Source organism: Macaca nemestrina, chromosome 15 (genome assembly GCF_043159975.1).
Source record: "Macaca nemestrina isolate mMacNem1 chromosome 15, mMacNem.hap1, whole genome shotgun sequence".
In the NCBI taxonomy this organism is placed as follows: Eukaryota; Metazoa; Chordata; class Mammalia; order Primates; family Cercopithecidae; genus Macaca; species Macaca nemestrina.
In genome coordinates this window covers 107,040,119-107,053,051 of record NC_092139.1, presented here as the reverse complement: position 1 = coordinate 107,053,051, position 12,933 = coordinate 107,040,119, and the positions used below count along the sequence as shown (strand labels likewise).

General features: G+C 49.0%; 1 protein-coding gene across 2 annotated transcripts in view; it reads right to left on the bottom strand.

The window, feature by feature from the left end:
• Positions 1-12,515, bottom strand: part of LOC105464421 (TGF-beta activated kinase 1 (MAP3K7) binding protein 1) — a 34,948-nt gene extending 22,433 nt beyond the window's left edge. The window contains exon 1 of one of the 2 annotated variants that reach the window (XM_011712313.2): positions 12,426-12,515. In XM_011712313.2, coding sequence (XP_011710615.1) covers positions 12,426-12,458 — 33 coding nt within the window. In that variant the 5' untranslated portion in view covers positions 12,459-12,515. Of the gene's footprint in view, positions 1-11,915; positions 12,353-12,425 lie in introns of those variants that run through there. The other variant, XM_011712314.3, reaches the window with a different exon arrangement.
• Between the last annotated feature and the right edge of the window lie 418 nt (positions 12,516-12,933).

Sequence of the window (12,933 nt, the reverse complement as noted above, 5' to 3'; positions counted from 1 at the left end):
ATACTGAACTGCTTCATTTTAAAGCAAAATTAATGTCTCTCTTAACATAAATGGGAACTTAGTCTTCAGGACCCATATATGATATTATGTGATTACAGTACATTAAATCACTACATACATTCTTTCAACGAATACCTGCTGAGCATTTGCAACAGTCTGGCAGTATTCTGGGTACCGGGGACACAGAAGAGAAAACAGAGAGGTTCCTTATTTGAAGTTTCCCTTCTAGGGAGAGAGAGAATTCAAACACACAATACAATCATAAACAAGGCAATCTCAGACAGGGCTATGTGCTAGGGAGAAAAAACATCATGGTAAAGGGACACAGCGTGACGGGCGGGGGGGCCTCTAGATGAAGTGGTCAGAAAAGCAGACCTCTCTGGGGAGGTGACCTCTGAGCCAGACCTGAATGACTATGGGGCAGTGATCTAGAAGGCAGAGAAGGAGCCTTCCGGGCAGAGGGAACGGCATGTGCAAAGACCCTACGACGGATAAAAGCAAGCTAGGTTTACAGAAGCACGAGAAGGCCAGTGTGGCCTCTCTAGTGAGCACAGGGGAAAAGAGGCTCCATGCCATGTTTGCAAATACGTATGCACGTATGTGCCTGGGTGGGAGGGCAGTGCAAGGCCTCTGGGCCATGGTAATGATTAATAACCAGTGAATTAATTATTCTTCAGGTAACTGATATGTTGCCAATTATTCCCTATGTCTTAGATCTGCTTAGTATATTTCCATTTCCAGCCAACTCACAAAAGTCTCCTATAACCAGGCAAATATACTTCCAAAGGTAGCTCCTTTTCTAGTCTGTCTCCCGCCACCAGCTGGAATGAAATTAAATATGAGGTTAAGCAGAAGTACAAAAGCATCTCCCCAGTCAGGAGTATCCCATGTCTTCCTCCTGAAAAGATGGCCAAAGAAGTCAATATTTAGCACCCCAAAGTGCCACAGGTGTTTTAAAGCATGGGAGGAAAAGACATTTCTATTTTCTAGAGCCCTGTGATTAAAAATGAGATTAAGGGCAGGGCGCGGTGGCTCACGCCTGTAATTCCAGCACTTTCGGAGGCTGAGGCGGGCGGATCACAAGGTCAGGAGATCGAGACCACGGTGAAACCCCGTCTCTACTAAAAATACAAAAAAAATTAGCCAGGCGCGGTGGCAGGTGCCTGTAGTCCCAGCTACTCAGGAGGCTGAGGCAGGAGAATGGCGTGAACCCGGGAGGCGGAGCTTTCAGTGAGCCGAGATCGCGCCACTGCACTCCAGCCTGGGCGACAGAGCCAGACTCCGTCTCAAAAAAAAAAAAAAAAAAAAAAATGAGATTAAGATGGAATGAACTCATCCTCTCATGTGAGATGAATAATACTAACACAAATGTGTTGCCACAACGCAAAACCTGTCTTCGATGCTGCAATCACAGTTACCTCCTCTGCCAGTATCTAACTCCCATAAGGGACAGACACGGGCTTCCAAGGACTTGAATCTTTCTTAAAAAATCCACACTTTGCAGCAAAAAAATAAATATCACCAAGCAAATTATGGGTCCGTTCCACATTAGACACACACTATTAAAAAAGGCCGGTGAGGCCGGGCGCGGTGGCTCACTCTTCTAATCCCAGCACTCTGGGAGGCCAAGGTGGGTGGATCACCAGGTCAGGAGTTCAAGACCAGCCTGGCCAATATGGTGAAACCCTGTCTCTACTAAAAATACAAAAATCAGCCAGGCATGGTGGTAAGCGCCTGTAGTCTCAACTACTTGGAAGGCTGAGGCAGAAGAATCGCTTGAACCCAGGAGGTGGAGGTTGCAGACAGCCGAGATCGCGCGTGCCACCGCACTCCAGCCTGGATGACAGAGCAAGACTCTGTCTCAAAAAAAAAAAAAAAAAAAAAAGGCCAGTGAAATTGTCTTCCACAAGTAAAGAAAGAAACAAGCTCAAACAGGCAACTGAGGAACTTGCCACGTTGGTGTGTCATGGCACAAGAACAATTCATCTAAGAGCATTTCACAACAGGAGACCAGGAGTAAGCTGATGATCTACTGACCACTGTATGCTGTGCTGTATTTGGCTGATGTGGGAATAATAAACTTTCCCAAATGAGAAAACCTGCGTGTGTGACGGCAGTCAATCTACTGAGCAAGTGCCTTGTTCACTAAGTACCTGTGAATAGTGTCTAGATATTTCAACACTACTAAGTACTTTTTTAGGAAATCTGATTTTCATAATGTTGAGGCAGTAATATTTCGGGAATTTATTATTTTATGAACTGGCAAATGGTGTTTGGGTCAATAGGTATAGGCACCAGTGCTATTGTTTATCTAAGGAGCCTTGGTCCATTCTTGGTAAAAACACTCCAGAAAACAGAAACTGATGGCTCCTTTCTGAACATACTACTCTATGTATACTTCAGCCCTAATGCTGGCATCTTACTCAGTGCGGAACACTTCATTAAGATCAGGGCCGGCTGGGCGTGGTGGCTCACGCCTGTAATCCCAGCACTGTGGGAGGCCGAGGCGGGTGGATCGCGAGGTCAGGAGATCACCATCCTGGCTAACATGGTGAAACTCTGTCTCTACTGAAAATACAAAAAATTAGCCGGGCGTGGTGGCGGACGCCTGTAGTCCCAGCTATTCTGGAGGCTGAGGCAGGAGAATGGCGTGAACCCGGGAGACAGAGCTTGCAGTGAGCAGAGATCATGCCACTGTACTCCAGCTTGGACAACAGCGCAAGACTCTGTCTCAAAAAAAAAAAAAGGGGCCGGGCGCGGTGGCTCAAGCCTGTAATCCCAGCACTTTGGGAGGCCGAGACGGGTGGATCACGAGATCAGGAGATTGAGACCATCCTGGCTAACACGGTGAAACCCCGTCTCTACTAAAAAATACAAAAAACTAGCCGGGCGAGGTGGCGGGTGCCTGTAGTCCCAGCTACTCGGGAGGCTGAGGCAGGAGAATGGCGTGAACCCGGGAGGCGGAGCTTGCAGTGAGCTGAGATCCGGCCACTGCACTCCAGCCTGGGCGACAGAGCGAGACTCCGTCTCAAAAAAAAAAAAAAAAAAAAAGGTCAGGGTCACAGGGCTGGGTGCGGTGGCTTACACCTGTAATCCCAGCACTTTGAGAGGCCGAGGTGGGCGGATCACGAGGTCAAGAGATTGAGACCATCCTGGCTAACACAGTGAAACCCCGTCTCTACTAAAAATATAACAAATTAGCTGGGTGAGGTGGCGGGTGCCTGTAGTCCCAGCTACTCTGGAGGCTGAGGCAGGAGAATGGCGTGAATCCAGGAGGCAGAGCTTGCAGTGAGCCGAGATCGCGCCACAGCACTCCAGCCGGGGACGACAGAGTGAGACTCCCTCTCAAAACAAAACAACAACAAAAGAAAGATTAGGGCCATAGCAAGGCTGCCCACTCCATTACTTCACACGGAACTGGAGGTGTTAGCCCAGGCAGTTAGAGTAAAGAATGAGAGCATAAAAATCGGGAAAGAAGTCATTTCTATTCGCAGCTGATAGGACAGTACGCCTGGCAACCCTAAAGAATCAATGAAAAACTAACACAAACAGTAAAAGAAATCAGTTAGGCGGCAGGATAGAAAATCAAAGTATGCAAATCAACAGCTTTCATATACCCAAGAGAAGATGAGAATCCAGCCTCTATGTAAAATAACAAGGTCCTTTTCCTGTGAGTTTCTACCATGTCTGTCTCCCCCAAACCACTAGAGAAGGTTGTTTTAAATCTAAATTTGTATCAGTCGAATTATATATTAATGCATTCATCCCAGCCTTCCAGACTGTGGATAGTTTTGAATTTTGCCCTTTGACAGACTGACAATCTCACTCAGCTGTGTATCTTGTACAGACAAGGCCTTCTACACACGGTTCCAAACAATCTCTAAAAAACTGTGACCAGAACAAAAAGCATGAGAAGCTAACCATACTGGCAAGACCAAACACCACAGAAGTGAAATAAAACCTCCACCAAACATTTGACTTACCTGAAAGGCCAAATAAATATTTTGGGGGCCTCAAATAAAGAAACTGTTGACCCCAGAGGTAAAGTCACAGAGACAAGCACACACTTTAAAACAAACCGACTATTTCTATATATGCACCTTGTTATTTTACCTTGTTCAAAGTTCTGTTTATAGGCTGGGCGTGGTGGCTCACGCCTGTAATCCCAGCACTCTGGGAGGCTGAGGTGGGTAGATCATTTGAGGTCAGGAGTTCGAGACCAGCCTGACCAACACGGTGAAACCCCGGCTCTACTAAAAATACAAAAATTAGCCGGGCATGGTGGCAGGCACCTGTAGTCCCAGTTACTTGGAAGGCTGAGGCAGAACTGCTCGAACCCGGGAGGGAGAGGTTGCAGTGAGCCGAGACCGTGTCACTGCACTCCAGCCTCAGCAACAGAGTGAGACTCTGTCTCAAAAGCAAAGAAACAAACAAACAAACCCAAACAAACAAACAAAAACCAAAGTTCTATTTATTTGACTTTGGTTTCGTACTTTTTTTTTTGAGTTGGAGTTTCACTCTTGTTGCCCAGGCTAGAGTGCAGTGGAGTGATCTCGGCTCACTACAACCTCCGCCTCCCAGGTTCAAGCGATTCTTCTGCCTCACCCTCCTGAGTAGTACTTTGGTACTCTTTAAACATTAAGTTTCTAGTCAATCTGTCATGGCCTTCTATAAAAAGAAAGAGAGAAGGCCCTTCGGGTGTGGTGGCTCACACGTGTAATCCCAGCACTTTGGGAGGCAGAGGTGGGCGGATCATGAGGTCAAGAGATTGAGACCATCCTGACTACCACAGTGAAACTCTGTCTCTACTAAAAATTAGCTTGGCGTGGTGGTGGGCGCCTGTAGTCCCAGCTACTCGGGAGGCTGAGGCAGGAGAATGGCGTGAACCCGGGAGGTGGAGATTGCAGTGAGCTGAGATTGCGCCACTGCACTCTAGCCTGGGCGACAGAGCGAGACTCCGTCTCAAAAATAAAAAGTAAAAAATAAATTTAAAAAAATAAAGAAACAAAGAGTAAGAAAAAAATTACCCAAAGAGCGTATGTAAAAGTACCCATGGTAAGGCAAAGCCTGCCCTTTTCTATCTTTTTAAGTCCTATCTACCCCAAAGGCCCTGCTCAAATCCAACTAGGGCCAGAGGTACATGATTCCCAAACCTCAATCATCCACTCACCATCTTCAAGAAATTATCTTTCACTCAAATGATTTCTTTTCTTTCTTTTTTTTTTTTAAGAGACATGGTCTCGCTCTGTCACCCAGGCTGAAGTATAGTGGCACAATCACAGCTCATTGCAGCCTTGAAATCCTAGACATCAGCTCTCCTCCTGCCTCAGCCTCTCGAGTAGCTAGGACTACAGGTACACCACCACACCCAGTTGATTTCATTTTGAATGTAAACTTTTCCAGTATTATAGGTGGAAAACCAGTATTACTTGCCACATCTAGACGATAATAAAAAACAAAACAAGGTTATTCACTTTTAGCTGAACCTATTGCTAGCTATATTGCCGGAGCCCTACACTATGTTTAACAATGGGACTGGGGGTGGATCAGCAAGTATCAAGAAAGATGGTGAGGGACATACTAGGATCAAACCAAGTTTTCTTTTTTTTCTTGATATCATTAGAAAGTCTGAGAGAGAACGGAAAAGCACAGTCTTCTCAATTTGTAAGATCAGTTTTGTTTGCTGCCACAAATCACCTCGCTGTATGTCCCAGACACTGGGAAAATGCTGCCCAAGACCATGGGGCCCTCCCCTGAGAAACCCATCCCAGTGGCCCCGCTGTGCATGCTGGGTGCCCCACTTACTGGCCATTCACCACGTGGCCCTATGGCAACCCTTGTGCTATAGCCTGGTATTATTAATTAGATTACCTTATTTCACTGATTTGAAGACCTACATTTTCCACATGTTAACATCTCTGGAGTTGGTATGTTACAAGTTAATTAGCTGTGAGTTCTCTTTCTGAGCAATATACAAAACATTGATGTGTCCTTAAAATATCAGTGTCTTAGATCCAATGACACATACGCAGTTTCTCACGTAATTCAGGCGCTCACCAGATACTGATTCACTACAGTGGCCTGAGAACCTCAGGAGGTTCTGCCAGTGTGGGAGTGAGAGGATCTGGTCTTCTCTGTGTTCCCCAGCAGACTCACGCTGCTGCAGCTGAGTGGGCTTGAATCGTGTTCTCCCATTTCTTTCCATCTCCATCGAGGATTAGCCACACCGAGCGTCCATTGCTGATCCCATTAAAGCCTACAGGATTGCCAAGTCTCTCGCTTCCTTCCTTCACATTTCTGAACAATTTTCAGAAAGGTCATGTACTTTCTATTCACACAAACCACCCACCCCTCCACCCCTGCACACACTGATGCATACTTTCTCCCACGCCCCCAAATGCCAGGCCTGCCAGCACCAGCCGTGAGTGGCGCTGGAGCGCAGGGAGCAAGAGTCTGCGAGAAACTGAGAAGGGGGCGTCTCTCACTCAGCACAGCCTCATCGCGGAGCCACTGCAACGCACACAACAGTGAACACAGGACTTAACTCTTCCATGTCTGAGAAATGAACTGCTCATGAGAAATTTCACAAAAATACGGTAAGAAGTCTGTTTCAAAAGACCTAATTTCAACTTGATTTTATGAAGGAGTTTCCAAAATTCATGTTTTGGTATGAAAAGCTTCTACAGTGATCCAACAGTATTTAACCCCTCAAGACCTTGACAAACACCCTGTACGTGATGTAAGCATTCACTCCTCATGTACGTATGTGTCCATGCCACGTAATAGTTCATCAAGTACCCACACAGCCTCATCTCAAAGTCCTGGGCAGCAGAAATGGACAAAGAATGGTTCCAAGCTCAGGCCACAGCTTGAATATCAAATTACGGTATGAAAAGACCAAGTGTTTTTGTGGTGAAAGCACCCAAATTCCTTAGAAGCAAAAAGGAAGCTCAGAAAGGGAGACTCGACCGGGCGCGGTGGCTCAAGCCTGTAATCCCAGCACTTTGGGAGGCCAAGACGGGCGGATCATAAGGTCAGGAGATCGAGACCATCCTGGCTAACACGGTGAAACCCCGTCTCTACCAAAAAATACAAAAAACTAGCCGGGCGAGGTGGCGGGTGCCTGTAGTCCCAGCTACTCTGGAGGCTGAGGCAGGAGAATGGCGTAAACCTGGGAGGCGGAGCTTGCAGTGAACTGAGATCCGGCCACTGCACTCCAGCCTGGGTGACAGAGCGAGACTCCGTCTCAAAAAAAAAAAAAAGAAAGGGAGACTCACATTCTCAGGAAGACGGCTCGGAACAGGGGAGCAACAGACCTTTCTCTCCAAAAAGCTTCCAAGGCCCCAATGCCCCCACCACCTCTAACCTTCCGGATGACCCACTTCTCTGAGACCAGCTCCACTCCTGGCCCCCATTTCTTCCACCAGTTTTCATTGAAGGTTCTCCATGTCATCATCTTAAAGAGCTCCTCATTCATTCTTAAAGGGGCTAATAATAATTGTGGCCACTTCCAATGTGCTAGGGCAGCAGCTGGGTGTACGCAATGGGTATAGGTGCTGCCCTCATGGACCTTTTTATTTTAGTGGCTATGTATTTATTTTAACATCCTTCAGATAAATTACGCAGCTAGCACCTGTGATTTCAGATATAATTGCTCAGGACATGTCGAAGTTTAAAAAATTGATTTTAAGCTTACTTTCTTTTTTTTTTTTGAAACAGGGTCGTCTTGTGTCACCCAGTCTGGAGTGCAGTGAGGGGATCATAGCCTCACTGCAACCTCAAACTTCTGGGCTCAGGCAATCACCCCATTCAGTCTTCTAAGTACTACAGGCACATACCACCATGCCCCAGTATTTTTTTTTTTAAAGATGGAATCTCACTATGTTACCCAAGCTTATCTGGAACTCCTGGCCTCAAGTGATCCTCCTGCCTCAGCCTCCCAAAGGGCTGGGATTCCGGGCATGAGCCACCATGCCTAGCCTGATTTTCTTTTTTATAATTAAGTAACAGTACAGGCAAAATCAAACTCTTGATTCCCCCTGCCCCAGGGTGCCCCTCTTCCAGGGCTCCCTCACCTAATAAATGGCACCACTGTTGTTTAAACCAAAACCTTAAGAGTCCTTTTTGACTCTTCTTCTTCTGTTATGCACCTCACATTCAATCCATCAGCAAATCACGTCACCTCTTCCTCCAAAACACAACTGGAATCTGACACTTCCCACCATTCCTCTGCCATGCCCATGGCCAAGCCACCTTCTCACACCTGGATGACTCTAGGAGTCTCTTACGAGGTCCCAGGCTTCCACTCTAACCATTCAAACTCAAAAGAAGGATTTTTCGGTGGGGTGCGGTGGCTCATGCCTGTAATCCCAGCACTTTGGGAGGCCGAGGTGGGCGGATCACGAGGTCAGAAGATCAAGACCATCCTGGCTATCACGGTGAAACCCCGTCTGTACTAAAAAAAAAAAAAAAAATACAGAAAGTTAGCTGGGTGTGGTGGCAGGCGCCTGTAGTCCCAGCTACTCAGGAGGTTGAGGCAGAAGAATGGCGTGAATCCAGGAGGCGGAGCTTGCAGGGAGCTGAGATTGCACCACTGCACTACAGCTGGGGCAACAGAGCGAGACTCTGCCACAAAAAAAAAAAAACAAAGAGGGATTTTTCTCCAATCATAAGTCACATCACATCAGGTCCCTAGTCAACCTGCTCCCCAGGAAAGCTTCGCATCACATGAAGAATGGAATCCAGAGGCCACATCAGGACCTGTGAAGCCCAGCATGGCCCCCGGCTTCCTCAGACCTCAGCTACTCCCATGTTCCCCCAAAGCACTCCACCCAGCTGCACCAGCACCCCTGAGGCTACTGAAACAGCAGCCTTTGCATCTCTGCTCCCTTGGGCAGGAACGCTGCCCCCATTTCCCCCTTTTCATCTCATCAAATGTAGAGAAGTCTTCCCTTACCACCCTGTCCAAAATGGCACCCCCAGCATTCTGTGTGTGAATCCAGACTGCTCCTCACAGCACCACCTGATGCTGTAGTGTGGATATTACAATATCACAGATGATCTGTATCTGTTCAGTGCTCATTGTCTGTGCCCTTTACTAGACCATCAGCTCCACAAAGGTGGTGTCTCCTGCACCTGCAGGGTGCCTAGCACATAGTGAGTGCTCAGGGACATTTAAGGGAATGAACAGCAGACATTCACTCATGGCAGCACTGAAGGTAGAAGTTTCTGGTTAGCTGGCAACCAAGCCAGGTTAGTAGTGGAACGTGTCAGTTCCTTTAACACCAACAATACTCCCCAGAGTCCTCTTGGTTTGGAGAAACTAAGGCTCAGGGACATAAAGTGATTTGCCCAAAGCCAGTATGAGACTAATACTGTTTTATCCGGCTGAAAGGTCTAGGTCTTTTTGAACACATCAAGCTTTCCTTAGAACCTCTTTGTGGCCAGGCACAGTGGCTCACACCTGTAATCCTAGCACTTTGGGAGGCCCAAGAGAGCAGATTGCTTGAGCCAGGAGTTCAAGACCAGCCTAGGCAATGTGGTGAAACCGTCTCTCTACTAAAAATACAAAAGTTGGCCGGGCGCGGTGGCTCAAGCCTGTAATCCCAGCACTTTGGGAGGCCGAGTCGGGCGGATCACGAGGTCAGGAGATCGAGACCATCCTGGCTAACACAATGAAACCCCGTCTCCACTAAAAATACAAAAAAATTAGCCGGGCGTGGTGGCGGCGCCTGTAGTCCCAGCTACTCGGGAGGCTGAGGCAGGAGAATGGCGGGAACCCGGGAGGCGGAGCTTGCAGTGAGCCGAGATCGCGCCACTGCACTCCAGCCTGGGCGACAGAGCGAGACTCCGCCTCAAAAAAAAAAAAAAATACAAAAGTTAGCTGGTGTGGTGGTGCACACCTGTAATCCCAGCTACTTGGGAGGCTGAGGCACAAGAATCACTTGAACCCAGGAAGCAGAGGTTGCAGTGAGCCGAGATCACACCACTTCACTCCAGTCTGGCCGACAGAGTGAGATCCTGTCTCCTCCACACCCCCACAAAAAAGTTTTTTGCTTCCAAAGACCTTTTAAGGTACCACAGTGCCTGCGATGATGCTCCACCAAGTGATCTACCAAGTGGTCCCAGTATACCCTTGCAAATGCCATTCCTGCGAACCCCCAGTGACCCAGACAAATTAGGCCACTCTGCAGCCCCTCAATACATAGACTTGTAATACTAATTGTATTTAACTTGTGAAAAGCTTAACAAACACATGCACACATATTTAAACACCTGTCCTTAGCCAGATGCGGTGGCTCACGCCTGGAATCCCAGCACTTTGGGAGGCCAAGGCAGGAGGATTGCTTGCACCCAGGAGTCTAGACCAGCCTGGGCAACATGGTGAAACGCCATCTCTAGGAAGAAAAACAAAAATAAAAACACACACACATGTCCTCCTGGAATGGCCCTCCTCTCCTCTGCCTGGTAAACTCCTATCATCCTTTAAAGCCTTTAAAATTCTCTGCTGTCCACCCAGGGCTCTTGACACAGGTCTACGACAACACGACAGTGCCCCAGGTATTGTACCAGTGGCATATGCTCCTTCTCCCCAAGCTGGTCTGCAAATGCAGTGAGGGTGGGCAACACGCCTCATTCATCTTTGCCCAGCAGCCACAGAGCAGCAGCCCTCACAGGCATCTCTGAATGCAGGTGTCTGAGCTGAGCTGCTCTCCCCAGACTTGAGACAGTGGATGTGACATCAGCAAGCCCTACACATCACCTGGACATCCGTACACCCTGTGAGAAGGGATGTTCTGATCATCATGAGGGTGGAGGGGCCTTCTGAGGACATCCCTGCCATCCCTTTGCCTTGCACCAAGATGCAATGTGTTTAAAGCTAACTATTCTTTCTTTAAAAAAGGCCACCACCACCTGGAGAAACACATTCTGGGGCTAGTAGAGCTGGCCTTCTGACTAATACAATTCCCTTCGGTTCCATCACATCTAGGAAGGGGAGAAGCTGGCAGCCACATGACCCAGGTGTCTGCTCTCTTCTCAGCAAGCCAACTCAGCCTGCACCATTTACCATTTTCCCTCCCAATGTCACAATCCAACTAGCGTTTCCCAAACACTAACTACAGTGGGGACATTTATACAGGGACTTTGTCCTCCGGGAACTTACAAAGCAGAGGGCCAGCTGTCTAAAGTCAATGCCAACTCAGTAACAAGACAGACCTGCCCAGTAGTAATAAAATAAAGGGGCAGCAAAGATGTGGAGGGGAAGACAGCAATCCCCACTGGGGAGGCCTGGGAACTGTGCTCCTGGGAGAATAATTTCAAGGCTCTGCTTCCAGGTTATCCCTGAGCCAATGTCTGCTCACTTCTCTGAAGCCAAGGGCAAGCACTGGACCTGGCTACAAACGTTACTCATCCTTTCACAAGTATTTATTGAGTGCCCAGCACATGGTGGTAGGTATTAGAGACACAGCGGTAAACAAATCACAGGTCCCTGTTTTTAAGTTTACTTTTTCTAGTACAGGAGGCAGACAAGTCCATAGGCAATTCCAACACAGTGCCATGAACAGGGAGGACCCAGGAGGCCGGCACCCTACCCTGGTAGGTCAGAGTCGGCCATGGTGCCAACAAGCGTGTGAATCTATGTTCACATGCGCGTCAGAGGACGCAGGGCCTGGAAGACAGCGCCAAACCCATGAGGGTCCAGACTGGAGATAGGGATGAGTCTGAAGACAATCCTTCCACTCAGCGCTCTCGCCTTAGGAGAAGGAAACTGAGGCTGAGGGAGACACAGTCAGTTAGAGCCAGGACCAGAACCCAGTGACAGTCACCACTGGTCATTCCTTTAGTACAGTCCAGGGATTAAGGAGGTTTCTGGAATCACACTGCCTGATTTTTAATCCTGCCTCGATACTTACCATTTGTGTGGCCTTAGGCAAACGACCACCTCTGTGTCTCAGTCTATCAAAGAGGGATAACAGTAGCACCTATGTCAGGGGGCTGCTACGAAAATGAAACTGACAAATGTAAAGCAATTAACACAACGCCAGGGATGCTGTAAGCGGTACACAGTGGATGCTGCTGTTATCATTGCACGACTGCTCGGTGCCGCAGTGGGCTCGAGACTCGGGTAGCTCTGCTGCCGCGCGCCGTGTTCCTTTCTGGATCCAGCACGCTCCCGCCCTCGACGCCCGGCAGCAGCAGCACACAGCCCCAATTCCTTTGATCCCGGGGGCCGGGCCCGCCGCGCACACACGCCCCGGCCTCGGGAAAGAGGGGACTAGCCCGAGGAGAGGAGAAGGAGGCTGACACACCCCACCACGGAGAGAGCGGCTGTCCAAAATCGGAGAAGGAGCCGTTCCTGCACCCGACAGCCCCCCACGCCCAGACTCCCAATCCCAAGCCCGGAGAGCGGGCCAGTTCCTCACACTCTGCAGCAGGCTCCTCCTCTGCGCCGCCATCTTGGAGGAACCCCTGCAGGCGCGCCCGCCTCCCCGCAGAGCAACGAGTGGGGCGGCTAGAGCGGCCCGAAGGAGTCGAGGATGACCGCGCTGCCGGGGAGCATGCGCCTAGCGCCACCCCACGGCCGAAGAGGGATGGGGCCGTAGCGGACCGTGTGCGCAGGCGCGCTCTTGAACGGTTTTTTTGTTTTTCCCCGGGGTGGATTGCTCCTGGCTCATCTTTATTTTTTAGTTTTTGAGATAGGGTCTCACTCTGTCACGCAGGCTGGAGTGCAGTGGCGCGATCACAGCTCCCTGCAACCTCTGCCTCCCGGCCTCAAGCGATTCTCCTGCCTCAGCCTCCCGAGTAGCTGGGACTACAGGCATGAGCCACCACGCCCGGATAATTTTGTATTTTTAGTAGAGACGGGGTTTCGCCATGTTGGCCAGGCTGGTCTTGAACTCCTGAGGGTTCTTTGTGAACACAGTTGGGGCG